The sequence below is a fragment of the Alosa alosa genome, chromosome 7 (assembly GCF_017589495.1).
Source record: "Alosa alosa isolate M-15738 ecotype Scorff River chromosome 7, AALO_Geno_1.1, whole genome shotgun sequence".
NCBI lineage: Eukaryota > Metazoa > Chordata > Actinopteri > Clupeiformes > Clupeidae > Alosa > Alosa alosa.
Genome location: NC_063195.1, coordinates 33,422,079 through 33,449,909, shown reverse-complemented (window position 1 = coordinate 33,449,909; position 27,831 = coordinate 33,422,079). Strand labels below are relative to the sequence as shown.

At 48.9% G+C, this 27,831-nt stretch overlaps 1 protein-coding gene across 6 annotated transcripts in view; it reads left to right on the top strand.

Moving 5' to 3' along the window:
• Positions 1-27,831, top strand: part of LOC125297848 (trinucleotide repeat-containing gene 6C protein-like) — a 52,747-nt gene that overhangs the window by 3,932 nt on the left and 20,984 nt on the right. For 5 of the 6 annotated variants that reach the window (XM_048248357.1, XM_048248360.1, XM_048248356.1 and 2 more), the window contains exons 2-5: positions 7,230-7,329; positions 8,552-8,573; positions 18,915-19,238; positions 24,529-26,889. In XM_048248357.1, the coding sequence (XP_048104314.1) occupies positions 7,267-7,329; positions 8,552-8,573; positions 18,915-19,238; positions 24,529-26,889 (2,770 nt within the window). In that variant the 5' untranslated portion in view covers positions 7,230-7,266. The remainder of the gene's footprint in view (positions 1-7,229; positions 7,330-8,551; positions 8,574-18,914; positions 19,239-24,528; positions 26,890-27,831) is intronic. The other variant, XM_048248362.1, reaches the window with a different exon arrangement.

The window sequence follows — 27,831 nt, the reverse complement described above, 5'->3', positions numbered from 1 at the left end:
GAGGAGGGTCGGAGCTCCGGACCTGAGGGGGGCGGGGAGAGGAGAGGACGAGGCTGTGTGAGTGTTGGCTGGGCTCCAGGGGAATGTCCTGTGTCAGGGCGGGGGCCTCCTTGTCCGCTCTAAGCTAATGGGAGAAAGAGACTCACCCAAAACACGAAGGCAGGGACCACTGTCATTGTCTCGAATGTGGTAATTAAACGCTCCTCATTGCTCTGGAACTTTCCCGAGGTTGTTTTTGTGTCATGGGCAAAAGGTTATGGAGCCAAAATAATTCAGCAGCACTAAATTGCTAGCGGCGTTGGGGCTGCCAGACTAAAATGTCTCACGGGGGCACTCTGAAATGGCCATTTTGGAATGTTGTCATGTTTACCAGGCAGTTATGGTTAGGTGCTGCGAAGATCTGAACATTTTGTGGGTCCTAATGGGATGGTGAAGAATACATGGGATGCTGTATGATCACTGGACAGACATGACCGTTCAACTCATGGCCTTTATTTGTCTCTAGCCTTGTGGAGATCTTTGCATTTGACTTAATGCAGCAGCTCTGTGAATGGTGTGTTCTTGTGTGTTAACAGAAGAACTAATGTGTGTGCATAACTCTGTGTTCACACACACTCATAACACTCCTCTCAGAGATCCTTCAAAGCACTACTCCTCTGTTCTCGGTTCAGTAGACGTGACCCGGCCCTGCTGGAACACAACATGCCACATCTCGACATCCTTGGTGTCATACCTCCTGTGTTCTCTTCTTGAGATCGGTGGGCGACCGGTAGAGTTGGTATCGGTGACATCCTCGCCTCAGCCCCAAACAGTCATCTCCGCAGGATAGGGCTTTGTTCCATCGCTTTAGAGGAGGAGGTTCAGATTCTCCCGGTCATGCACGTCATGTACACACACACACACACACACACACACACCCCTTGACAGGCTGTCAGAGACGATCACCCTGACAGTCCTTGTGTGGCTTGTGCAGTTGCTGTCAGTGTAACCTTGAGAGAGCACAAGAAACTGTTGTACAGATGGGAGGGTGTGGAGAGAGGGAGCAGGGGAACACGGAGGAGGAGGAGGAGGAAGATGGCAGTGAGTCTATTTCAGTCTGCACAGTGTCTTTCAGTGTTTCCTCCAGAAAAAAAAGAAAGAAGTAGTGGGCATATGAACGCGGTGAGATTGGCGGGGTACGATGCTGCTAGGTGGGGGTCCGAGGAAGGGGGGGTTATCTGGAGAAAAATCCTGAGCTATTTGTTCATGATGAAATTGAATCCATTTTTATACCTAGTTCCTCACGAAATGTGACTTTGGTATGAAGATAGGCCAAAGGCTGATGAATAGCTACTAGAGGCTGGGAAAGGGAGGCTGGTGAGTAGCAGACCTACTGTATGCATAGTTTGAACTGTTGGTCATCGAATAAAGCTGCACCTCCTTGGACTGAAATTGTAACTTTGCGTCAGTTGCGCAAAACCTGCAGTTGAAGTGAAGGTGGGTAAGCCCTGAAGTTCCTGTTTGATAACTACTATAATGGTCTGACTACGGTCTGGAGCTGAAGCAGGAAAGGCTAACAATTTCAGCTGTCAGTGTCCTGACAACGGTGTTCTGTGTTGCTATCCTGCTAGGCCGTCCCAAATAAACTTTGTAGCTGGTACCTTGGTTATTGTTACGGCAAGTGACTTGTTAGACAGTTGGAGGCAGCTGGCAGCTGCCTTCCGTTGTGGACAGATCCCTTGTCTTTGTTATTGTCTTGTAAAAATTGCTAAAGGATACTTGTTTTTCACAATTGCTGTCATCTCTGTGCTCAACGTTTAAGTCAATTTCCGAACACAGCATAAGTAAGAGTGCTCAGTGCAGTGATTCAGATGGTTTTGCTGGGCTTTGCACCCATAGTATCTCCAGACCCACCACCAAAACAAATTGTAAATGTAGAGAAATCACAAGAACGTGAGACAACAGGGCGTTGAGAATGAGTGTTCAGGACGGGGATCCATGTTAAGTGTAGCGTTTACAGCCTTGTAGTCTGGAGTGAGCCCTTGCTGTTGATTAGCAATTTCCTTTGAACAAAACAAGGCAGAGAGGTAATCAATGAATGGGATGCGTGATACTCAGCAAAAGTACTGTGGCTACTTGAGTATTTCCCCTTTGTTTAACACTCCGTGATCTTCATAAGCGTCACATTTGCTGCTTCTTGTTTGTTATGATAGAGGATGGAACACTGAGGTTCTTGCTGGAAGTCTTGAAATATCAGAACTTCATTAGACCTTCAGTGAAACAGAGAGCGCAGAGATTTAAATTTTACTCAGTTTTGTCATCATATCATGTCCAAAGAATGCGAGAGACTGATAAAATGAGATTTACTGAGCTGGTGTTTCATTAACTTTGCCGAGCTGTGACAACATTTTTCACGCGGCTGTGTCACTCTCGCCTAGATAACACTATTAAATGTATTTCTTTCCTGTCATAGAATTCCAAGATCCTGTCTGTAGGCCTAAATTATACGACTTTATGAGCGATCGTGTTCTCCTGGTAAGGACCTCATGTCAAGTTTAATGCTGAAATGTTGTCTTGGTGCACATCCATGCTGCTGCCACCCTACAGTTAGCCTACTCAGTAATCCACTGTTTGCACTAAATGTAAAGTGATACTGACTGCACTGAAATACAAAGCCGTTTGCAGCTTGGGCTCTTCACCATGTAGGCTAGTAGAATACACCCGTCGAATTCTACAAAAGTGGTACTTCTTCCAGAATGACCCATCTTCTTATTTAGCCTCGAGGAAGGCTCGTTTAGACTTTTATAGAACTTTTTCTCTTCATTTCACTAACCCAAGTTTCCATTTCTGGTTTTTATCCTGGTCAGATCCTAGAGCTGTGCTTCATAGAGGTTGGAGAGCTGGCTGCAGTGTTGATGCGAACCAGTGGATTCCTGTGGTTTTGGGTTTCTCCTCTTGGTACAGGCTATTTAAGGTCACTTCGCCTTGAGAACTGCTATTTCTTCCAGATTAACCAGCAAACACTGACGTTAATCTATGGTCTCCTTAATGGTATTTCTGCATTTTTGACAGTGAATGACAATGTCTTGTCCGTGTCATTTAGTTTGCATTTAACATTGAGATCGCACAAAGGTTTTTGTGTGGGCGATCGATTTGCAGCTGTGCACAGACATTAGCTGAGAAGTGCATTGGTTCTAGCTCACTGTAATTTATTACTGGAAACTTCAAAGTCGTTATTTTTAGACTGTCACTGCGTGGCATCTCAGCCTGTAGCAATAAAGAGCAAAACGCACCTCCTTTTGTTGCTTTTGATTGAGTAAGCAGAACCGATCTGCTACCCCTGTTTTCTATGCCCGCCTCAGAAGACAGGTTGTTTTTCCCCCATGTCTGTCTTTTTGTCTACCTACAACTGCAGCACCCACTGGAACGCTGGAACACAAGACCGTTGCAAAACAAAAGAACTGTGCAGTAGCCGGCGAACAAATATTTATTGTATATATTATTAATATTATTATTTATTGTTATTATTTTTTCTTTTTTTTGTGTTGTGGCCGTTTTGTCGCCGTACGTATTTCCTCTCGTTAAGCCGGCCTCATTTGCAGCCGTAGCTGGGGTGCAGGGATTATGCTCCAGGTTAGGAGCGCTGCCAGAGGAAGCCGGGCCCGTCCCAGACCACGGGATGCTAATGTGTGGCCGCAGGAAGGCGAGAGCGGGGAGAGGACGACAAGAGGAGGAGGAGGAGCGGCGGCCATTCCCCCCCCACCCCGCTTCTCTCTGCGCGGAGGCTGGGGCCAGCAGTGGAGTGAGCGGAACACGCAGCGCTCTGTTTGCCTGGCGGCCGTGGCAGGGCTGCGGCTGGCCCCTCGCCAGGAACGTCTTGCTCTGCACACAACCTTTCAGTTGGAGCCTTCCCCTCCTCCACCTCCTGTGCTCTCTCCCTCGCACACTCACTCTCTCTGTCTCCCTCTCCCTCTCCCTATCTAGCACACTCGGCCAAAAGCTCAGCCATGCAGTCACGTGCACTTAAGGGAACTTGCCTTTAAAGCTATTTGCACAATTCTGTGACAGTTTATTTCACGTCTATTGTAGCTTTTTTTGTTTGTTTTGCTTTGTTCGCTAACCCTCACCAGTGTGCTGTGTGCTTACACAGTGCGTCTGGTCACGTCTGGGTTCAGATTCGGCTTTTTCCACACATCCTTCTCTTCATTCGAATGGGCTTCCTTTTTCAGCACGGTCTCCCTCTATGCCGTGGAGTGCTTGGCAACTTACAGTGGACTAAATTCCCCCATTGTCTGACGCTTGTAGTACTAGTACATGGTATGAAAACAGCATTTCTTTAGTGGAAGATCACTTTGTTTTATCCACTGCACCTCATTCACAGAAAAAAAAATATATTTCTGAATGGAGGATGTTTTCTGTTCTGCTCTTGGTTTTTTTTGGTTTCCATGGGAGGTGTTCTTCCCCCAGATTGGCCCCACGTGAGTCGTGTAGAAGCCCCAGGTGACCTTGTTGTCCCATTTGTGTTTGGTGCTGGTCGTAACACAGTGTGGTCCTGCCAAGAGTGCTCAGCATTCATAAAGGGACTGACATGGCTTAATCAGTGTGAGGCTAGCTGCTGTCACGTGTTCACAAGCATTGCGGGTTGCAATAGCTTATGTTAGCAGACAGATATAACCGTAATAATATAAACTATTAAAGTAATACTCATACAACTAGTAGGAGAAGCATTGTAATGTTTGTAATGGTTACCATAAAATAAATAGCTGAATCACAACAAGTATCTTTAGCACTTTATTCTGAAAGCATCCATCATGTATTTAAGTCAGTACGTGAATTGGACATCTTTTATCTCATCAAGTTGTCTTGGCTGTAAATTCCTTTTTGTTCAGGACTTGGATCCAGGATCAGATCAGGAGTAGCCTGTCGGGATTTCAATATCCATGACAGTTGGCCATACTCCGGCTCAAACCCAGAATAAAGAGCTTCCCATGAAAGATCCTTAGACCCGCTCATCTCAGGATTTGAAGCAGAGCTTTGATCCGAGCACAGTTTGTCAACAAATATTTAAGGTTAATATTACATAATGTGGATTTAGGATGGGGCCCAAGTTAACTCTATAGCGGGATTGTGGGTAGATCAGTTGATTTACCAGCACCTCTCTTTCGATTAATGTGTTTTTTGTAAACACCCAGAGCAGTGGGTCACAGAAATAAATGAGAGGATGAACAGCATCCCTAGTGTGATGTCATGAGCCTGCAGATCACAGAGGAAAACATGTTGGCTTGTTCAATATATAGGCTAGAGGCCGCAAACAATCGTTGAGGGCTATTTTAAGCCGCTGCCGGGACATCCTCCTCACAGCAGCCAGTGCAAAAAATAAGTTTCCATATCTGATTTATTTCTTATTTTTAAACAAGCAAATTTAGTTTAAATTTTGTTTAAACGGCCTTTGTTGAAAAATAGAAGTCTTATTCAGATTCGGGTAGGCTAGCCTACTATCAGCTAGAATCGACAGCTTCTGGAAAATTCCAGCACACAAAGGGTTTTGGATATTTTTAAAAGCGATCCTGTGTCCCCTTCCACAAAACACATGGGGGAGAAATTTCAAAACAGCGCTCTCATGCCAGCTTACCATCCCCCAGTTTTTGGACAAGAGCCAGCAAATATCAGAGGGGGGTAGGAAATGCCTGTCAGTCAAGCTCTGCGATGCGATTGGATAGCTGCGACAGAGATGGCGCAGGCCAGCCAATCGGCTGTTCGAACAGCTGCTGCGAAGCGGGAGAGGCTGAGATCAGAACGGGCCGGTTAATGGGCAGATCTGACCGTTTCCCGGTTACAAGCCTGTCTGCCTGCCACAGCAGCAGCAGCATCCCTCCACCATCCCAACCCCCACCCGCCCCGTCTCCTAGTCACCCCCCGCTGTCAGTCAGCACCCTCCCCTACTGGTGATTGACACCTCCTCCCTGACTAAACCGCCAACGCAGCAGGACGCACTCCCCATCATTTCTGTATTACGATTGCACATTAATGTATTCATCCCCGAGCTGCTGCCGCCACGCTCTCGTTGCACATCACACCTTCTCCAGGCAGGAGAGTAGTATTGTGATGCAGACGGAGAGCTCGGTCCAAAAGCCGGGCGGGCCGCACCGCCAGGCGTCCAGGGGACGGTGGCAAACTCACTGAGGGGGACGGAGGACGGGGGTGCTTCTGGGACTGAATGTGTCGCTTTTGAGATTTGTGTCTCTCTCCGTTGGCCGAGGACAAAGCACAATGGCTCATTGTGCCGACCAGGCGGTCTGGGCCCCTCGCTGTGCAGAAGTGTGAACAATGGGGGCGATGGCAGCAGTCTGCCACAGCCACATCAGGCAGGAGAGGCCAGTGCCAGGCTTATGGGCAGGATCATGGCAACTTTATGAGCAAAGCCACAAACGCTTGCCTGATGGGATAGAAAGGCACAAAACATAGATGAATCATCAAGCTGAATATGCAGACCAATCTTTCATGCAGCCAAATCCTCTCTGTATGTAGTACTAAATGGTCATTTCTTTCTTCCAAGTCTTCATATTTGGGTTACCTTAATCTCTGTTGTTGCTCAGGGATTATAGTCCCAGCAGTGATACGAGGAGCGCCATGTCAGTTGACCACTCTGCAACTAGCATTATTGTATGGCTAGCTTTTTCCCCATCTAGAGTGTAGTTTAACAGCTCATATTCTTTACAGCATTCTTGCTTTCAGCTAGAGCTGTATCTTAAATTCAGCACACTGGTTCCTATGTACACCAAATAGTGACCGTTTTGATCGCGGAGCAATGGGAGAGATGATGGGGCCATGTGGCTGAGTGCTGACCCTGAGCTCTCTGGCCCTCTCGGCCAGTGTCTGCTTGCTCCACCACTCCACTCTCCTCATGCCTTCAATAGTTTCCACAAATACTCTCTGCGCTTCAGCCAAAGGAAATAAGAAGGCTGAAATAAAACACTTTGCCTGTCCCTCTCCAGGTACTTGATCTTGGCTCGCCTCCGCTCCCAACCCCGGTCACTTGGACTGGTAGAGGCCGTTTTCACTTTGTCCTTGAAGGAAATTGCATCTTAGGGACTGTAGTCTTTGGCCTTGACATGTGATTTACCTCCGGCAAGTTTCAGGGAGGTTTTCCGTTTGCCTCTTTACACGTATCTTATTGGGTTTGTTTAAACCTCTCCTTATGTATGCTTGGTCTTTCTGTCAGATAATATATTTGTTCTTTTTCTTTGCAGCTGAGAGAAGCTAGAAACACGAGGAGAGAACCATTTGATGGAAGAAAAGAAAAAGAAAAAGCCAGAAGAAAAGTCAAAGAAGGAAGCTGCTCAGAAAAAGGTGTGTGGCCTCCTCCCTAGTCTATACCTCAACCCCTGCGCGTCCTAGCTAGGTCTTACATCGAGTATTTCACCAAATTTATTTGGCACTGGTAAGTTAATTTGTAGCTTGTGGTGATCATTTGTTTCCTGTAAAACTTAACCTAAAGGATGGCAGGAATTTTTTAAGTGACGTACACTACACTCACCACTATCATTTCTAAATAGAGTAATGATGAAATTGGGGGAATCATTCTTGCGCTCTTCTGAGATGGAGATGAATTGGCCCCAATTATATCCTTGGGGCTCCATATTCCCCTTATCAAATTCATATTCTGGCATTTCCCTGTAGCCCGGCCCTGCCACCGGACCTGCTGCGGGTGCTCTTCACCCAGTCTTGAGACAGGTGTCCTGGCAGATTAGTAGCATTACTGGGGTGAGGGTGGTGTTAAGGAGTTTAGCAGGCCAGCTAACTAGCACGCTGCCCTTGCTCTGTTCAGTCCTCTCCCTCCCCGCGGCCTCTCGCCCGCCCGCCTGTCCTCCCCCCACACACTCCTCTCACACAGAGCGCCATTTGTAATCTATTTCTATTCGATTACCAGGCTGCCAGTCCTGCCAGCACGTTTGTTTTTTTTTTTTTTTTTTTTTTTTTTTAAACTGCATGCGGTTTCTGGGCCTCTTATTTGGATTACGAGGCAGGGTGTTTTAGAGCCTTGAAGTTGAGGCTTGCTTTTCTCTACCTCTCCCCACCACCACCACCCTCCTCCTCCTTCTCCTCCTCTTTTCCCTTTTTCAGCAGTGCATGTCGAGTCCTGCTGAGAGGCTGTGCAGTCTGCCTTTTGTGTCTCGCTCTTCATAGAGTTACAAATTTGTGCGTCTCGTGCCAGTTCAAGTTCAAGTCCCAGTCTCGCTGATTGCTATACTGATGGTGGCATCTTTATGGAAATGCCAATGTGCCTCAGATTTGCAGAGCAGTACCTGGCGACTGGAACAGTGAACCGAATGAAATTGTGTCGTCGTGGCCCAGCAGTTCATTTCTGAGCGCAAACAGAACTTGAGTTTGTTTTCAAATTCCCATCTCACCCGGCAATGAGGCGCAAACATTGCCGCTGGTGTTTGTGTACCTGTCTCACGACTGGCTCATAAATATTCAACCGTGGCCATGCAAATGCCATGTAAATAATGTATGTGAAGTGTGTTTACACGTGAAAACTGAGAAACATGCCTCTGTCCTTCTCTTTCAGGTTGCTGAACAGAAAACCAAAGGTGAGTGTTTCATCCTCCCCCACATGTTTGTGTGTGTGTGTGCGCTTTTGATCATGTGCTACTTTGTGTTCTGTGTGTGTGTGTGTGCGTATTTGCATAAGTGTGTGTGTTTTTGTGTGTGTTTGTGATAAGCTGTCTAAAAATATACAGAAATGATTCACACCCTTATCAGCTCCGGTATAGCGTGTTGTTCTAGCTGCCAGATACCGAAGAAGAGGAAGGTCTAGCCTTTTGCTTTGTTTTAAGTCTCCCTGCCTTCATGCCTTCCTCAAGCTCTCGGCGGCTGCCCCGGCACGTCTCCTGTACACTAATGCTCGCTGACGCGTGTGCGTGATTTCATTAGCCTACTCTCGCTTGGGTGAAGGCGAGCCCGTACGAGCATGCAGGGCTTCAGCACTGCTCTTGGCCGCTCTGCTGCCCTCTTTGCCCCCCCCTCGTGTACATGACTCCCATGTGCCTCACAGAGGCATCTCACCCTCGCCCCCACCGCTGCAGGGCTGGAGACGTTACTGCTGTCATGGTTACCGCATACTGCTCCTGCCTGCCTGGGCGGAACAGAAGCAGCGATGTGACAGCGTAGCTACTGCAAAGGGAACCGAAGGCCCCGCTTGTGTTTGATCCCGACATATTTGAAGATATTACGGTGGTTTGTGTGGTTATATGCCCTCGTTTCTCAAGGGGCCCATAGCAGTGGCTGGTTGTTGTGGGTGTGCCTCTTTAGGGCGGTTCACTCCCGCTCTACTTTGTACTGCCAGGCAGCCCAGATAAGATAAGATCAACTCGGAGTCCCACAGGCAGGAAATTCATTTCAAACACATGGTGTCTGTTTTCCTAAGACGTGGATGCACACCGCGTATTGGAAACAAGCTGCAAGACAGATGGAAGTCAGCCCTACAGCCCAAAAAGAGATCTCCCCTCCCTCCCTCATGAGGCATCTGCTGTAGAGCCCTCTGTCCACACACAGCACCTGGCTAGCAGCTCTCTGAGCACGCTCCAGGCTGATCCAGTTAACACTCGGATTGACATTCAGGTTAAAGCTGGATGCCGGTTGTGAGTTGTTGAGGTATGAGCTAGTGCAACCCAGATCTCCCCGAGGGCAAGCAAGGTATGGAAACCCACTACTTAATTGTACTCTAATACCCTACAGAGTACCCTTAGGATCGCATGCCCAAAAATTCCACTTTGAAGCTACCACCTCTCCCTTGTTAGAATCTGGGGTGGCAATAGAATGGCACCTAAGTGTGGAAGGAGAGTGGCAGGCCCGGTGGCTGACAGCATCAACATCATCCTTGTGATCTGACATGAGCTTTGACGGAGGTGTTGGCACTTCATGCCACAGCTCAGTTTGTCCCATGTGATGCCTCGCCTGGCTGTGTGCCAGACAGCCTCTGACGGAGCCAGTGACGGGCACGGGCGCAGACGAGAGCGCACAGGAAGGACCACAGGAGTTGGGGGGGTCAGTCAGACAGGAAGGCCGAAAAGTGGGCGAGTGAAAGTGTCGAGTGAGAGCTGGAAAAGAAGAGAAGGGCGACGACATGGCAAGAGAGAAAGGGGGTCGCTGAGGAGTTGCACTGCTCGACAGAGAGTGGGCGGTGTAAATGGGGGTAAACTGCAAACTCCTCTCTGCTGTGGTGGCTAATCTCTGCTCTGGGGGCTGTATATCCTCCCATGGTTGACAACACAAGCTGCCTCAGCCTCCAGCTCACTCCAGCACACAGTCAGCAGCGCTGACTGCAGCATGCAGATAACGCCATATGCATGTGCTCAGCAGCCCGACTGCTAACACAGCCGCGCGCTCAACGAAAACTGGCTATATGAATAAAAAATGGAGGTTCACTTCAGCATTGGGAGTAATCACTGTGGTGCGCACTCTCCTCTCAGCGGTGTCGCCAAGGTGGAGGTTGTGTGTAGGAAATAAAGAACGGCTCGCTGTCGCTCCGTCGTGAACAGTGGTGCGCTGGGGACCAGCCCCCCTCCCCAGCGCCGCCTCTAAATCACGGCTGCCCTTCCTTAGCATTTCAACTTGTTTGCGGTAATCGATCCTGCCTGCCTGCCGCTGCCATATGCATGAAAATGAGATAAATTCAGAGCCATGGCTGCATTAACTCCAGTGCCCCCCATTAACTCATGCAGAATATATGCACATTACAAAACACACACACCATATATAAAGAGCACCCCCATATTGTGGCCTCTGTGCAGACTTGGCCAGGCCTTGTGTGAGGCCCATTAGCCGGAAGGCGAGATAATTCCCCCTTCCAATCACCCAATCAGGCTGGTCCCCCTCCCTGAGCAAATAAAAGGCTTCCCAGCCATGACTGACTGGAGGCCACTGAGGCCAGAGCCAGTCTCCTCTCCACAGCCACTAGTAAGGCTAACACCCTGTAATTGCTGCTGGGCCTGGACGATAATGCCCTTTTTAAACACAAACACACACACACTCACATTCTGACGAGAAACACACAAGTACATGCACACAACCATAAATTATGGAAATGTACAGACTGGAGAAATCGAAAAGGGAAATGCTAATGGAGGAAAAGGGCCACTGGGGTCCATCGCCAGAATAATACCGGGGCGTCCATTTCTTTGCTTGCATTCTCAGTTGTGGATGAGAAAACAAAAGGGGTTTACCAGTTTTGCTGCCTCTGCACTTGGTGGTGTGAAAGGACGTATGAAACACATGTCAATCCTTCATTCTGCTTTTCCCCTTACTCTGCTCTTTCTGTCCCACCCCCCCCCCCACCCCGAGACGCTGGGCATAGTTGACATGAGGCTCATATTTACATGATGTCACACAATCCCCCCCCAACACACCAACTCCAGATTGGATTAATTTGCAATTTCACATTCAATTAATTGCGTCAACACTCGAGTCCGAATCGCGTTCTCATGAATCGCAATTTAATTAGCTGCTCATTTGCTTTGGAAGGGGTGACACTGGTGTCATCTTTAATGGCGACATTTATAAATACTATTAATCGGCGAGCAAGTTTGAATTACATCTGTCAGATTTATTATTTTGAGAGCAACAACCCCCACACACCACCACCACCACACCCAATTGTTTTGTGTTTCTCACATAATGTAGCAGACAATTGAGCAGCAGAATCTCAACGACCTGCTACTTGTAGTGCTCAGCACTCTTGAAAGAACTGTAATCTATCGTACTGCTGCTGTAGATGAAATATGCTTCCTCATTTGTCACATTATGATAAAGATCTTCAGCTGTGGTTAGAGAGTGGTTGAAGGGTCGGGGTAGCTGCACAACGTATGCTCGTGCATTGAGACTTACTTCCACCTTCTAGAGAGAAACGGTGACACACCATACATATTATATTACATCCGTTTTAAAACACAACACATAATTTTTCTATGAAGATGCCTCCTGCTCAGATAAGACCGGCATGTGCTTTTAATCATTAAAGTATTCATTTCAGCGATAAGGCAGGAGCTGTCTGCGGCAGCAGCGGCAGCTCTGTGTGTCGTGGTGACGGATGAAAATGGTGTCAGTAGATTAAGTTAATTAAGTAGTGCTGCTTCTCCCAGCTCCACCTGTGGCTGCCATCTTGAGAGGTCACGAGTAATTAGTGTTTGCTATTTTTATGTCATCATTCGTATCGTAGTAACACTCTCTTTAGTGTAGGTGTTCATGTTTATTTGAGGTTGTGAATAAAACCATTTTAATCCCATGACGTTTGGCTAACACTTTTTATAAAATTTAGCAAATCGCTTCTCACAGTGCTCAGGCTGTCTGTTCAGTGGCTGTATCCAAAAGACTGTGATGTTCATGGACAGCCCTGGTAGTCCGGCAACCAAATGCCATAATTTAGGTGAACCTGGTTTTGTCGGTTAAAGTTTTTTTTTTTTGCTGTTTCTTGTTGCCAAGGGGTAACTCAATAAGATTAGAGAGGGTGCCCGGTGATATCCCTTGGGCAATTCTCGATATTAAGCCTTTCTTGTCCAATATGTTGAATATAAGGCGAGGCACCACAGGTGAATAGGGTAAAAAAATTAACTAGCAGATATCACTATGAAACTTCCCCAGTTGATTAATTACATTAATATGAAAAAAAAATGTATTACAAGTTATCTGTAATATAAAGTTTAAATATGCAAATTAAGCATAATCCAATTAAATATGTGCTGATTTGCATAAACTAAAACAAAAAACTAAATCGGAACATTGGATGAAGCCAGGTTCAAAATTACTTTTTCATTGTGTTGACATACTAGATGAAAAGTCTTTACACAGGGAATTTTAGATATCTCTTTTATTTATTCCGTAAATCAGAAAGTACTGCCAATAGCCTTAAAAAATACATTTTGTCCATGTTTTTATGAATAAAATGTCATATAAAAAGGCTAGGAATAATATTTCCACAAACCCCTCTCTAGAAGCCTTCTAAATATAGTTAGGTATAAGACTGGAAAGTTTGGTATGTAGGTGCTGAAGTACAGATTTCATTCTCAGAGTGGGAGAGGAAACTAATCCATGGGTGCTACATGCTAGCATCTCTCACTAGCACGTCTCTTAGGTGTGGATAGAGGTTTACCAGAGACTTTCTAATGAGGAGTCACAGCACTCAAAAAATCCTCCATAGAAATGCATGGGGTTAGTTTGTAACGCCAATATGGCAGTTGTCTACACATATCCCGCCCCTTCCGCGACAAAAGTCAACATGTGAATACATTGTGCCAATGATGTGGTGTGTTGTGAATACATTGTGCCAATCATGTGTTGTGATCTCACTGCTGGAGCAAGGTTGGTGTTGTGAAGTCTTGCGCATGCCGAAATAGACGCCTGTTAAGTGCCCAAAAAGCGCTACAATATGGCTGCTGAGTGGAAGGACTTGCCTAAACTGCCCTCTATTAGTTGACAGGGTGTCTGTTCTGCTGTTCTAATATGTATAAAATATACATTTATTTTTATTCTTTATTGCAGTAGTGGTCTATGCTCAGAGCCTAAACTCGTCATTCAAAAAGAGAATATTCATTTTTAAGTATTGAAGTATTTGGAGGCTGAAACAAAGGAATACTTCAGTTGGAAATTCAACTGCCATTTGAAGAAAGATTCATTGATTCGTTACTGAGCCCAACCAGTCTACCAAAAAATGTCAAACTTGCACCAAACTACATTTTGGAGATGATCAGATGTGGCTGCAAGAGTGAAAATCCTTGAATCCTTGACTTGCTCTAACAGATGCAGTTGCCAGGTTAATGGTGCCTTGCACAATGTTCTCTGCATGTTTTAGGGTAGGATGAGCCAGAACTGGACAATTATCAGAACTAATACTAGAGGAAAAGTGCACATATTCAGAATTATTACAGGCAATATCTGAAATTATAAATTCATTATTTGACATAGAAAAGGGTTATATTTTCCCAATTTGAATGCATGAAGTATTGTCTGAATAACTATCACACTGCAAACTGTATTTTAGTACATTCTATTTGAGTTGATTATTTGCTTTTCCTATTTTGTTTTCTTCATGATTTCTGCACATAGGGCTTTAATGGTTAATAGAGGATATTGCCCAAGGGATATCACTGGGCACCCTCCTAAATATTAGAGCCACCCCAAGTCAACAAGTCTAAGCAAAAAATGAATAAATAAAAAACCCACAAAACCAGGTCTGACCCCATGGCTCCCGGACTGGCATTATCTGAAATATAGAAATTCATTAATTCACTTAGTGAAGGGTTAAATTGTCAAAATTTGAATGTACTGTCTGACAAACTATCACACAGAAGACTGTATTTTAGTACATTTTATTTGAGTTGATTTGTATTTAATATGAGTAGGCCTACTCATCTTGAAATTAGAGGTATATCCTATTTTTTTCATGATTTTGGCACATTGGGCTTTTTCATATTTAAACATTAAATTACAGAAAACTTGTAATCCAAATTTCCTGTGTAAAATACTTTTCATCTAATATGTAAACACAATGAAAAAGTAATTTTGAACCCGGCTTCATCTAATGTTCAGATTTTTTCTTTTTAAACGTTATGCAAATCAGCACATATTTAATTAGAGTATGCCTAATTTGCATATTTAAACATTACATTTCAGATAACTTGTAATGTAACATATTAATGTAAGTAATCAACTGGTGAAGTTTCATAGTGATATCTGCTAGTTAATTTTTTGCCCTATTCACCTGTAGTGTCTCGCCTTGTATTCAATACATTGAACAAGAAAGGGTTATTATACAAAATTGCCCAAGGGATATCACTGGGCACCCTCCTAAATCTTAGAGATACCCCTAGTCTACAAGATTCTGCAAAAAAAAAACTTTAACCGACAAAACCAGGTCTGACTCCGTGGCTGCCGGACTATGGCCCTGTGAATGGACAACAAGCCTAGTGGCTCCGACAGCCGGGCCATAAACAATCCCAGCCTGTGCTTCAGGAGCAACAAAAAAAAAGGCCAGTGTGTAATTTGATTGGCTGTCAAGCTCAAATATCAAGAACCTTTTGCGAAAACTGAAACCAAATCACAGACTACCTCCTTAAGATAGTCACAGATATGCCGTGAATTACCCAATTGAGCGGCATCCCCATAGCAACAGCCAGGCATCGGCGGGGTGAGGGGTTAGAGGCTGCGTCTGGGCGGCCGTCACCCCCTCGCTCTCCAAAGCCCTGACAGATGGGCTCTGCCTGGCCCTCCCAGACGAACCCTTCCCCCATCTCACACCCAGCCCCTTACCCGACAACCATGCTCCCTCCCTGGGAGAAGTCCTCAACCCCCACTCCCAGTGCCATGGGCTGTCTGGAGACCACAGAGTTCCCCCAGTGTCACCACACACACACACACACACACACACACACACACACACACACTTCGCAGCTCCTCTGCAGCAGTGTGACTTCTAGCAGCCGCCCTGAGAGATAGAGGGCCTCCCTCCTGTATTTATTTCCCTCTCATTCTTACTGTCCCCCACTCCTCCTAGTTTTGATTCCTCTCTCTTCATCCCCCACTCCTCCTAGTTTTGATTCCTCTCTCTTCATCCCCCACTCCTCCTAGTTTTGATTCCTCTCTCTTCATCCCCCACTCTCTGTCACGCATTATCTCTCTCTCTCTGTCTCTGTCTCTTTCTTTTCCTATAAACACCAGTGTCTTTGGGGCCTCTCTCTCACATTGTGTGGGCGTCCCTAGGCCTGGAGACCGGAGACGTCTGCAGAGCTCTGCATGTCTGGGCTGCGCAGGCTTAACTGTGCCCGAGATGCCACCTGCATATTCTCTCATTTGCCATTATGGCCAAATCCCTCCCTGATGTGTATCCAGCCTCTGATCCTGCAAATCCTCTGCGGTAGGAGAGAGAGATGGAGTAAGTGAGTGTTAAGAGAATGGGGGGAGAAAGCAAAGGAGACAGGAGCTTTGCAGTGCCGCAATCTTTTCTGCTAACCAGCCTCCCCCCTCCCCCGCCCCCGTCCAAACCTTGTGTGTTTGTGCCGGCGCATTTAAATGGCGTCTCAGACAAAAGCCTGGCGTTCACCTCGCAGCCCGAGCCCTAACGTGTTCTCCGGTGGGAAGGCTCTCGGAAAGCTGAAGGCGGCGTCTGGAGTGCTGCTCGCAGAGCCGGGATCCCGGATCCCTGCGCTTTCCTCTGTTTAATTAACCATTCATCTTTGGGAGGCCCTAATTATAGGCTGGCTGGGTGATTGCGGATAGTACCTCAGTCAGATGTTTTAATGGAATTTACAGTGCTCTTGTTACAATAATTCATTTAATCATCACCTTTCAACTTCAATTAAAATTAGTCTTTTTTTTCCTCCTTTTTTTTTTGATGGGCCACCTGAAACGGCTGTGCCTTCTGCTTTTAGTATCACAGGGTTTCAGAGCTCTCTTGTCTCCCCCCCTCAGCACCTCCCCGTGCTACTGCCACACGTACAGTAGGTGTGTGATGCTATCTGGGGCCTTTGTCTCCTGCTCCTTCTCGCTGTGTTGCGCTCCCATACTGCACATGATGAAATAGCAGAGCAAGCCCCACAGCTTTGTTTTGAGTGCTCCTTTGATGGCTCTGTCGACGCGAGACTAGATAATTTATATTAAACACTGTGCGGCGGCTGTTTAATAAAATGCGCCTGATCAGCACTTCATAGTTCACATACTAAATCATTTTCACTATGTCACTTATGTAATTTATATCAAAACCATTGAGGTTTACTGAGGCCCTGTGCTTTTGATCTACAGGCACACATGGCATATTGACCCAAAGCACTGCCCTCCTTAGTGTTTTAAAAGGGATAATGGTCCCACTGTTTCTTTTAATAATAATGATAAATAATACATGAAACGGGTTTAAAAAATGGAAATTCGAGATCTATTGAGTGAACAGTGGCTGATAGAGAAATATAGGATGGACAGAGAGAGAGAGAGAGAAAGAAAAATGATTTTTCCATAGGAGAAATAGCGGACTGCCCAACTTTCCTTCTGGTGTGAGGGTGCGTAAATATTGATGAGCGGAGTGTGTTTTTGTGTGTAAATATTGATGATTTGAGTGTGTTTGGGGGTGGAGGAGTTTGGAGTGCAGGCTGCCTGCTCTGAGCTAGCTGTGAGAACATCCCAAAGCCCCAGTGTCCATCTGCTTCCTGTAATGGATTCACAACAGCGCCGAACAATGAGGGCACTGAATAAGCACGGAGGGAGGAGAGGGAAGGGGAGGGGTATGCAGGGACGCAACCTTCCGCGTGCTGATTGGCCAGGAGAGCGTCAGGCTGGTTGAGCTGAATTTAATCAGCAATATGCGTCACCAGCTGCAGCTTGCAGCCAGGCCGCGCTGGAGGGCAGAGGGAGGGAGGGAGGGAGAGAGAGGGAGAGTGTGCGTGTTTGTGCGTGTGTGCTGTTTGTCAGCAGTGCAGAGCAAGAAGCTAGCTGACAGACGCTCCTTCGATTTAAGAAAAAATCAGGGGAGATTCTGAATTGGTTCTCTTCGTGCTTAGTAGTCAAGTTCAGGCCAATACCGTGTGTATGAAACCGAAGAAGTCTAAACATATTCCATAAATTACCAGAGAAATTCATTCATCTTGACTGTGTATGCATTCCAGTGACTGTAGTCCTTGTTAGGTCCAGACATGAGATATGGACAAAAGGCATGCTCGTCAGTGCTGGACAAAGGACAAAGTTCACAGTAACCATACTTCAGACGTCGCTCCCAAGCAAATATTTAATGATGTGAGATTTCTGGGCAGGCCCTTCCTCAGACACACACTTGTCTGTCCTAAGAAGATCCCCCTGGTCAACTTCCGCTCCTGCGCTACCACCACCACCACAGCGTGCCATACGGAGGGAGGGATGCGTTGCCCGGTTGCTAATCCCAGCACGGCAGGGGGATTCTGGGTAAACTGTTTCCTCAGCCAATTCCAGGTGGCCCACCTGCCTGTTGTTTTTAAACAAGCCCCACGTATCCCCTCGATACCCCGCCAGGGGGTGTGTGCAGGAAAACAAGTTATTTACATTTGCCAGAACGCAGTGGTGATGTCAGCGCAGCCACAGAGTTATGCATGCTATGTGCAGGTCCTCCCCACAAATAGCAGACGGGATTGGATGAGCTGGGGGGAGGGGGGTGTTGAACCTCTGTGTTATCGTAAACGCATAACGTGCTATGCCAGGCATGGTTATTATTTCCCATTTGCAGAGACTAGCTTTGCTCCGTGGCCTGCCCACGGCCCCTCTCTCTGGAAAGCCTTGCCCGACGGCCCTCACGCTCCTCTAGTTGCATGCCCAGCAGGCGAGGATCTCTCCTGTTCGCCTAATACCAGAGTCGGGCTGGCGCTTGATTAGAGCCTGCGCGCACACACACATATACACACACACACACACACACATACACACTTGAGTGGAGGAATGCGGCGGGGTCGTGGCGAGGTGATGATCTCGGCAGGGGGCATAATCGCCGAGCGCAGACGGCAGACAGAAGATTTCATGCTTTCATGCGGAGAGCGGCGCTTGTTTTTCCACCGAGCCCCTAAGACCACGGGGCGGCTCACAGCCGGCGAGCGCTCGGAGAGATGTTTAGCTCTGTGGGAAGTGGAGAGGGGTTTTCAGCCCGCAGGCTCCAAACGAATGTCCGTTCACTTTCTCCTCACTTCACACTTGACAGGCAAACAACAAAATGGCCATAAAAAGAGAAATCCATCCAATAAAATGCAGTTCATCAGAAATAAAAACGATGTCTTTAATGAGGTTTTGTTGTGCCAATCTTTAAAAGCTCATCTTCCCTTGTCACTAATCTGGTGTGCCCGCTCTTGTCTGTGTCTGTGTGTGTGGCGTGCCTGCGTGCGTATGTGTGTGTGTGTGTGTGCGTGTGTGTCCGTGCTGTGTTTGCCCTGCAGTGCCAGACTCTGCCAAGCCCAGCCCCAGCCTGACCCTGTCCCTGTGCGCGGCTAGCAGCAGTGGCAATGGCAAGCGCGCCCCCTCCAGTGCCCAGCAGCAGCAGCAGCCAACGCCCGGCCCGCGCTACCCGCCCCGAGAGGTGCCCCCGCGTTTCCGCCAGCAGGAGCACAAGCAGCTTCTGAAGAGGGGCCAGCCATTGCCCGCGGGCACCCTCTCTCTCACCGCCTCCTCTTCCTCCTCCTCCTCCTCTTCCTCCTCCTTTGCTTCAACGCAGCTTGGGACCAGCTCCCCTCCTCAAACCCCTTCAAGCAAAAGGCATACAGGTCAGAACCCAGCTCTTATAACGCTTCATTGTCATGCTCTCAGCTGAGATTGCAGTGTTTGAATCTGATAAGGTGAGATTGCAGTGTTTGATCATCCTGTTTGCCCATCCTGTTGTCTCTGCTACAGCAGAGTGGCCCAAAGGAATATAGTCAGCTGTGTAAAACTGAACATGGCTAAGAAACACTGCTGAATTATAGTACAACAGAAAAGTCAGTCCTCATAAAGTAAAACTTAGTAAAACTTTCCCAAAGCTGTAATTCAGTCCAGTTGTATTGTGGCTCTGTAGTGCCACTCGTGGCCTGGAGTATAGAGGCTGATCATCTGTCAGATCATAATTTGGAAATTAAGGCTGTATAGTGTTTTAAGAGAGCTTCTATTGTAGCGTACATACACATTGGCTTACATATCGCTTTCTTTCAAACTACAGTATTTGACATGCCAACACATATTAACCCTGTTTTTAACTGTTTGCTAGAGAGCTTTTGTACATATATTCTGATTGAAATTGTTTGACCTTTGAGTGGACTGTTCTGATTTGAAAGTGTTTAATGTGCTTCTATAAATTCTGATGACTTTGGTTGTAAAATGAATTCTAGTAAAATGCTAATTTAGTCACAGATCTGCAGTCACCCTCTTTGCCCTCTGCATTTCAGAAGAAGAGGGAAGCACTGTTCATGTCTGGTGCTTTGAATGATCTCCATCTTGTTTGTATAGATGAGTTCACTGCTAGGTGCCGACTCTGCTGTAATTTCAGCAATTCATTCAGATTGTGGAAGCACACTGTCGAGTAGCTTTGTGTTTTTTACCATGGAGCTGAGAATATGCAGAATCCAGACTGCTAGACATGACTGAGCATGACATTAACATGACTTAACTTAGCCTGCTGCCAAGATAATCCAGTTGTCTTTAAGATGCAAAAGACTTATCCCAAGGCTCCTTTATAATTTGTTTTACTGCGAGATGGTTACTGTTATGCCCCAAGTTTACGGGTTCAGAGGTCATGGGAGTTCCTGGGCCAGAGTGCTTTTTGGCCCATTGTTTTTAAACAGATTAGTATTTACACACGAAGCAGCTGGTGAGCACCCCCCCCCCGCGCTCCCCCCAGCCCAGACCCCCTGCCTGGCCTCCCTCTCCTCAGCCCATCCCCCAGTGGGGACCTGAGTGGGGACCTGTGCCTGCTGGAGCTCTCTGGTACAGCAGGTGGTAGCGCTGTTCTAACAGCGGCGGGAAATGCTTTGTAGCGCTCAGAAACGCCGCTCACCAGCTGTTTTATGGCTTTTTAAGTCCGTGCTAGTGATGTCACTGGCTGTGCTCCACTGCAGGTTATTATTATTATTGTAGCTGTTTGCCATTTGCTTGTATGCCCCAACCCCCCGTGGTATTCTGGTATTAGCTGTTGTATTCTCACCTTGACTTATTTAGAGCCTTCCGCCTTCCTCAAGTATCAAAGTGTGGAACTATTCCAGATCAATTTAGCAACGGCGGTGCGAGCCAGATGCTCACTTAAGCCGAGGCGGCGAGCCAGTGATCGAGGGGGGGGGGTTGTTGCCGTGCTGACGCCATGCGTGTCATTGTGCATGCTATGGTCTCCCCGTGGTTCCCAGAGCATGTGAAAGAGAGCCTGCCCTGTCTTCACACGTTGAGCCAGTCCCCCCTCCTCCATCCCCCCAGTGGGTTCATTAGTCCTGTCCCTCCCCAGCTGATGCCTGTCAGAGGGCTCTCCTCTCCCAGGCAGGGACGCCATGGAGAGCTGGCTCTAGCACAGGGAAAAACATGAGCGATGAGCTTTTTAAACCTTTTGTGCCATTCCAGTCTTGGGAAAACAAGCAAGGCCTTTGATCCGCAAACCGGAATTGGCTTGAAAAGGGGGTTATTTTCAGACAAAAGGGTCTATCTAGCCTTGTGTTGGTTGCGTCACCGAAGGGGTTTTGGCCGCGGGTAATCTCTGGCCTGGCATCAGTGCATAATGGCGTACCGTTGGGAGCGTAGGTGCCTCTGACTGGGCTGCGTTTCCGCGCCAGGCGCCTTGGTTGCCTTTCTGTGCAAGAAACAATCACTCATGTCAGCATTCTACATCCTCTGGCTCTCACTCTCTCTGTCTTCCCCCAACCCTGCCACCACCACCTCCACCATCTCCACCTCCTCCACCATGTTCCTTTCTTTCCTAGCTCCACCCCACCCCCCTTCTCTGTCTCATTTTGCATGGGGCATGGTGGGAGGAAGGCATTTAGCTTTTGGCAGCCTGCCCATGCCCACGTGAGACTTATTATGTGTCTCGCGTAGCACAGCTTTTTTGATTGTTGTCGCTTTTTCATAGCTCATTGGATGTTTTGCATTGAACGGAAGGTGCGCAGCTTTCAGGTGTCGTAGAATCCTAGTTCTGTTTTTTAGAAGCATAAAGAAAGCAGAATTAAGACTCATCTGCAGTGCTGTAGTCCCTGGCACATTGGCAGTGACTCAGAAAGCTGGATTTATTTAGCTAAAGTCATGCAGGGACAATGGGACTGGGCTCTGAGATGAGAGAAACAGAAACCAAAAAGGAACAGAACAAATGTAGCTGTGCAGGTTGAACATTTCAAACAACGAGCCCAAATAAACATACAAACGCACACACATACGCACACACACGCACACACTCTGTAGCTAGGCTATTTCTTGGCAGCTCTTCAAATGAGGCTTGAATGCCTGAAAGCAGATGCTTTGAATCAGGGCTGTGAGTGTCTGCACTCGGCACAGCGTCTCTTAGGATGGTCCTACAGCTCCTCTCTCCAGGTATTCCTCCTCCTCCTCCTCCGCTAGCATTTCTCTCCACTTCTCCTCTTTGTGTTCTTCACTCAATTGTTTTATTTATTTATATGTTTATTTATTTATTTATTTATTTATGCATTTTTGTTGTGCCGGTAGCGTTCATGACCGCTATGATAAAGAAGCTGCTCGCTTACCCGGCTATGATAAATTAATCATGCAGCCTATTTTAATGCTGCTCAAAGCAAGCATGCGACCGCGACAACGTTGCAAAGCCGAAAGCAAAGAGAGAGTGAGGGAGAGAGCTAGAGAGAGAGAGAGCGAGAGAGAGCGAGAGAGAGGCGGGGGGCAGAGGAACGCGGCGGAGCGAGGGAGACGTAGACAGCAGCAGCAGCAGCTCTTGGCTGTGTTTCAGGTCTGATAAAATGGCGTCCCTTGCTGAGTGGCTGGCTGCAGGAGGAAGGAGATCTGGTGGACCCGTACTGCTGCAATAGTTCTCATGTGTGCTAGTCGTCTTCTACCGCACTAAAACAAAGGCGTCTTGGGGGATAAACCAACGCTAAAGGTTTTGTGTTGGCACGGAAAACCCTGCAATGGGGGGGACGGGGGGACCCTCACCTGCCAAAAATTGGGGTGAAGTACGGTGCTGCCCGTAAAAGCACAGCCAGCTTCTCTCATGCTGTAGATCACGCTGCATCGCCATCAGCGCCTTTGTTTGCCGTTTCCTTTGGGTCTGTGCCATGCACCCCGAGTGGTTGGTGGTCTGGGCGAGGCACGTTTTGTACCAGTGTGAATGAGTGGCAGGGCCAGGAAACGCGGTGAGAGGAGAGAAAGGGGGACGCTGTGTTGGACGGATGCCCACTCCATCGCTGTGTTTTGTCTGTCCCTCCCCTTTTGTAGCAGACCAAACAGCCCTGTGATGTCTGCAAAACAGATGGGAGTTTGAGTTCCCTTGCTTTTTGTTTACAGTCGAGTCTCTTATTTTCACTTAAAGCTCAGCAGCTCTGGGTTGAATGTTTACTGCATTCATGTGAGTGTTTGGGTTGTGTCCAGGCTCTGTTTACCCTCCCTGGTTTTACCGTCCTTTGATTTTATGTGAAAAGAGTTAGTCTTATTTGACAGGGGGTTACAGGCTTGGCTAACCATAGCTTTTGTTGGTCAGGGTTAAGTGTGTGTGTGTGTGTGTGTGTGTGGCTTTTTCCAATGATAGACTACGTGCAGTGGCTGCACTGCAGGCTGACGACCTTCTCCGATAAGAGGCCTGGGGAGAGCTGATAAGTACGTTGAGGAGAAAATTGCATTCAGAGACTCCCGACAGGAATGTGTTGTGCAGTACCTTAAGCCACATATTCATCCCACACCTGTCAGATACAGTAGCAATGCCTGCTGTGGGATATTTGATAGACTTGGGGAGGAGTTTTGTTTGTTTTCCCTCCGGCTTTTATGTTTCAGAATTTTCAGAAATTTACATCCATTATCTTGACATCTCTTTACAAGTTACTTTTTTTTTTTTTTTTTAAGTGAGCTATTCCAGTGCAGAGTTTCTTTGCTCTCTACTGAATGTTTCAAATATTACAGAGTGGAGAGAAAGCAGGGCCTGGTTGAATGTCGATGGATGACCTTTTATATGGATCACCACAATTCATCTCAGAATGATGAAGCCCAGCCCAGCCCAAGCTTGTCCCCGGGGCTAGAGCAGTCAGAGGAGTGGAGGGGAAGCCGTGTGCTTGGCAGCAGTGGAGGAGGAGGGAGGAGGGAGCCGGTTTTGCAATGCAGATCAATGCCCTTTCTCCTCTCTCCACCAGCATTAATGCAACATCGATTACCTGCCTCTGTTTGATTGATTATCGCTCGCTACAATTCACCCTTCCCTCCCCAGCTGCTCTTTCTCTTTCAGTCTCTTTTTTTTATGTGTGTGTGTGCGTGCGTGCGTGCGTGCGTGCGTGCATATTTGTCTGAAAATGTGTGTATTGTAAATTGCACATTTGTGTGTGTGTGTTACTGAGACTGAGACACTGTGTGTCAGTGTGTCCATACTGCTAGGGTCCTGTGATGGTGTAAGGGAGCTTTGTGGGCACCTGGTGGAGCGTAGGCGAGTGATGGATGGGGTCCCTTCCTGGATTCATTCCAATAAATGAGCAGCGTTCTGCCTCGGCTTCCTCCTCACCGCAGCGCTGAAGGGGCCGCGCGATGGAGACGGATGGGGCTCCATTCCACCCTCTCACACATGGCTACGCCAGGCGCAGGATATACGGACATGCTTTAGCTAATACGACAAGTGGCATGCTCCGCTGTGCATTCTGATTAGCTGCAAGTTTCTAAAATGCAGGGCTGGCTGTGACTGGTGTCTGAGGCAGAAAGAGAAAAAGAGGACACTTGAGGAGAGGACAAAATGGGAAGTGCTTTCTGAAAGCCCTTCCAGCTAGACACACAGAAGCTGCTCCCGAATAGACTGGTCTTGTTTGATCGCCACTTCACAGCTGTGTTCCCATGCCTGTGGTTTTGTGCTGACGTTCCCCTCTCTGTCTCTGTTTGTGTCCCCAGAGCTGTCCCATTCGAGTGGCTTGGGAGCCCAGTATGAGAACCCCCACTGGGGTCTTTCTAACAACAGCAGCAGTAGCACTGGCTGGCCTCAAGTGATTATCGACGAGAACGACAGCGAAGCCTGGCCCTCCATTTCTGTCGGCAGTAGCCACGCGCCCACAGAATGCCCCGCGGACGCTGAGCGCTCCACAGACGTCATCAGCAGTAGCAGTATGAGTATGGCCACAGGAGCTGGACAGCCAGCCCACTACCCAATCAACAAGAGCAGCGCCAACCACTCCGCAAGCATGGTCTCCAGCCAAGGCGGCCCCAACAGGGGATGGGGCTCCGACGGGAAGGCCGACGGCCTGACCATGGGAGGGAGGGGTCAGCCCAACTGGAGCTCCCCCAACCTCAACCTGAACCCCAACGCCAACCCATCCGCGTGGCCCATGCTAGGACACGAGGGGCCCAACGTGGGCGGCGGCATAGGGGGTTCAAACTCCCTTCCCCCGAACATGTGTGGCCCAGGCGGCGCCCCACCAGTACACGGCACCAACGGAAACGGCAACATGGGCAGTGCCAACGGGAGCCTGTTGGGGGACGGCACCGGCGCCTGGGGGAACCCCGACGCCCCCGAGCAGCATCAGTCCTCAGCTGCGAATGTGTCTTTCAGCATGGAACCTCCCAACCTCAACACTGATGGACCAAACCACACTAAACCAGAGCCCATGAGCCCAGTCCACGGCTGGGGCGGCCAGTCGCCCACCGAGAGCTCGCAGGCCAACGGGGATGGCACCTCCATGTGGGGCAGCAGCAGCGGAGACGCCAAGGCCAGCGAGCCCAAGGACTCCGGCTGGGACTCCGCCAACGTCTCCTGGGGACGTGGAGGCGGCAGCGGTGGGAAAGGAGGAGGAGGAGGCGGTGGCACCGGGACCTGGGGGGACTGGGAGAAGCAGTCCAGCCGTGAGGCCAGTGGCTGGAACTCGGCTGACGTGCAACCCCCGCAGGACCAGATGAGCTCCTGGACCGGCGACGCGCCCGCCAGCGAGGGCAGCGGCGACAGCAGCGACGGTCGCTCGCGCCACCGGGAGAGGTCCTCCAGCACGGACAGCATCCCTGTCCTGCCCCGCCAGGACCTGGACCCCCGCGTCCTCAGCAACTCCGGCTGGGGCCAGACCCCAGTCCGCCAACACACTGTGTGGGAGATGGAGGAGATTGGAGATCACAAGTCTGAGAGTGGAACTGAGGCCTGGGGATCCTCCTCCAGTGCCACTCCTGCAGGGCCCCCGCCCATGCCCACTGGTGGCGCCAATCCTAATCTTGGTGGGGCTCCGAGGCCCGATTCAGGGGGCAAGAATGAGCCGGCGGGCCCGGTGGGCTCAGCCTCTGGCTGGGGAGGCGCACCCCCACCTCACCCCACCAAACCCTCAGTCACTGGGTGGGGAGAGCCTCCGGCCAGCAAGAAGGTGTCCAACGGGTCGGTGAGTGGATGGGGCGACCCCGTTCCCAGCGGCCCCAACACCAACGGCCCTAAGAGCGGCCAGTCCTGGGGCTCCGAGGACAAGTCCCCCAGCTGGGAGGACAGCCCTAGCCAGCCCAAGCAGCAGGGCTGGGGAGATCAGCCCAAGCAGCAGGGCTGGGGAGATCAGCCCAAGCAGTCCCAGAATTGGGGCGGCGGCAACGGCAACGGCAACAATGGTGGAGAGTGGGGTGACCACTCCGAGGGGAAGAAAAATGGCACTGGAAATCAGATGTGGGAGGGCGATGGAGGCAATTGGAAGGAAAGCTCTCGCGGCGGTTGGAACAAACCTGCTCCAAGCGTGGGAGGCAACTGGGGAGATGCCCCCCAACGCACCAATGGTCCGAGCCAGGGATGGGGTGGCAAACCCCAGGAGGGCCCCAATGGAGGCAACAACGCCGGTCCCAATGGAGGCAACAACGGAGGCCCCAACGGAGCAGCCCCCATGGGCTCCTGGGGAGGACCCACCTCAGTCAAGCAGTCAGCCGGATGGGGATCAGGCGGCCGCCCAGACAGCGAGGTCACCGGCTGGGAGGAGCCGTCTCCGCCCTCCATTCGCCGTAAAATGGAGATCGACGACGGCACCTCCACCTGGGGCGACCCGAGCGCCTACAGCAAGGCCGTCAACATGTGGGACCGCAACAACCCAACGCAGGGCAACTCGGGGCCTGGCAACAGTGGCGGTGGCGGTGGCAACAACCACCACTCAGCACCCATCAACAACAACAATCATCACCACCACCACAACAACCCGCACCACAACCAGGCACCCATGCAGAATCACTCCAACGGCAGCAACAACAACGGCTCACCCAATCAGCCTGGACCTCCCCCGAACAGGCCTCCCCTGGTCGCTCCAGGTAAGAGCATTTCTCTCTACTTGTCCCCCATAGGCCTCATGTAGCCTGTAGCAAGTAAGGACTAGGACTAACAGTTGTTGCAGTGCTTCCCTGTTCATTTGAACGTGCAATGTTTAGCATAGTTTTGCAGTTGTTTTTCCTCTCCACTCTGCCTGTGGTTGCATAAGCAGCTGTTGTTTGTCAACTGCCGCACCTGCCTATTCCCCTCAGCCCATTTCCCTTCCGTAGGTGTGTGAGTGTGTCGTAAAATGGAAGAATGTGTATTGTGAGTTAGTGTGTTTTCCCCTTCACACAGTTGTAATACTAACACTGCTGACAGGAAGCCAGTAAAAGGGCCCTCAGGCATGCTCTGTTAAAGCAGTCCCAGCATGGAACGCACAGGAAACCCTTTCATAAACTCGCTAGAGAGTAACAAAGGGTCCAGGGTGGAGTTTAAAGGGAATTCTAGAGATCTGTAATAAATTCTCAGGGGGGGGCGAGTTCTGATGTGGTAGCGTCCAGTGCCACCCCCGCTCTTTCTTGCTCCAGTGGAACGGTCTGTGCCTAGCGCTGATTTCTGGCCTTGGCACCCACGCCGCTGCTCTCTCAGCCAAGCGGTTCGGACACTGGCCAGGAGTTAAATAGACATGGCTGCCATTCTTTTGGCCAAGCTGGGCCTTAAAACCCCTGCTGTCGGATCCATGAAAGCATTTCTATTTCGGTAGCTTGGCACAGCCAGAGGCGCAATGAAAGAAGGATAAAGAAGTTATCCGAGCAAGACTTGGTCCACATTCTGAACTTTTCCATCTGGATTTTGCGACCTTTCAGTGACGGCATTGTACCTGTTTGCCGTTTTCTGTTAACCTTTATTTAAATCTTCGATTTTTGTTATTTGTTTTTAGTGTTGTAGTCTTGAGGGGATTTTGTGTGGACCCATTGTGTATGCATAAGGCACACCGTCTA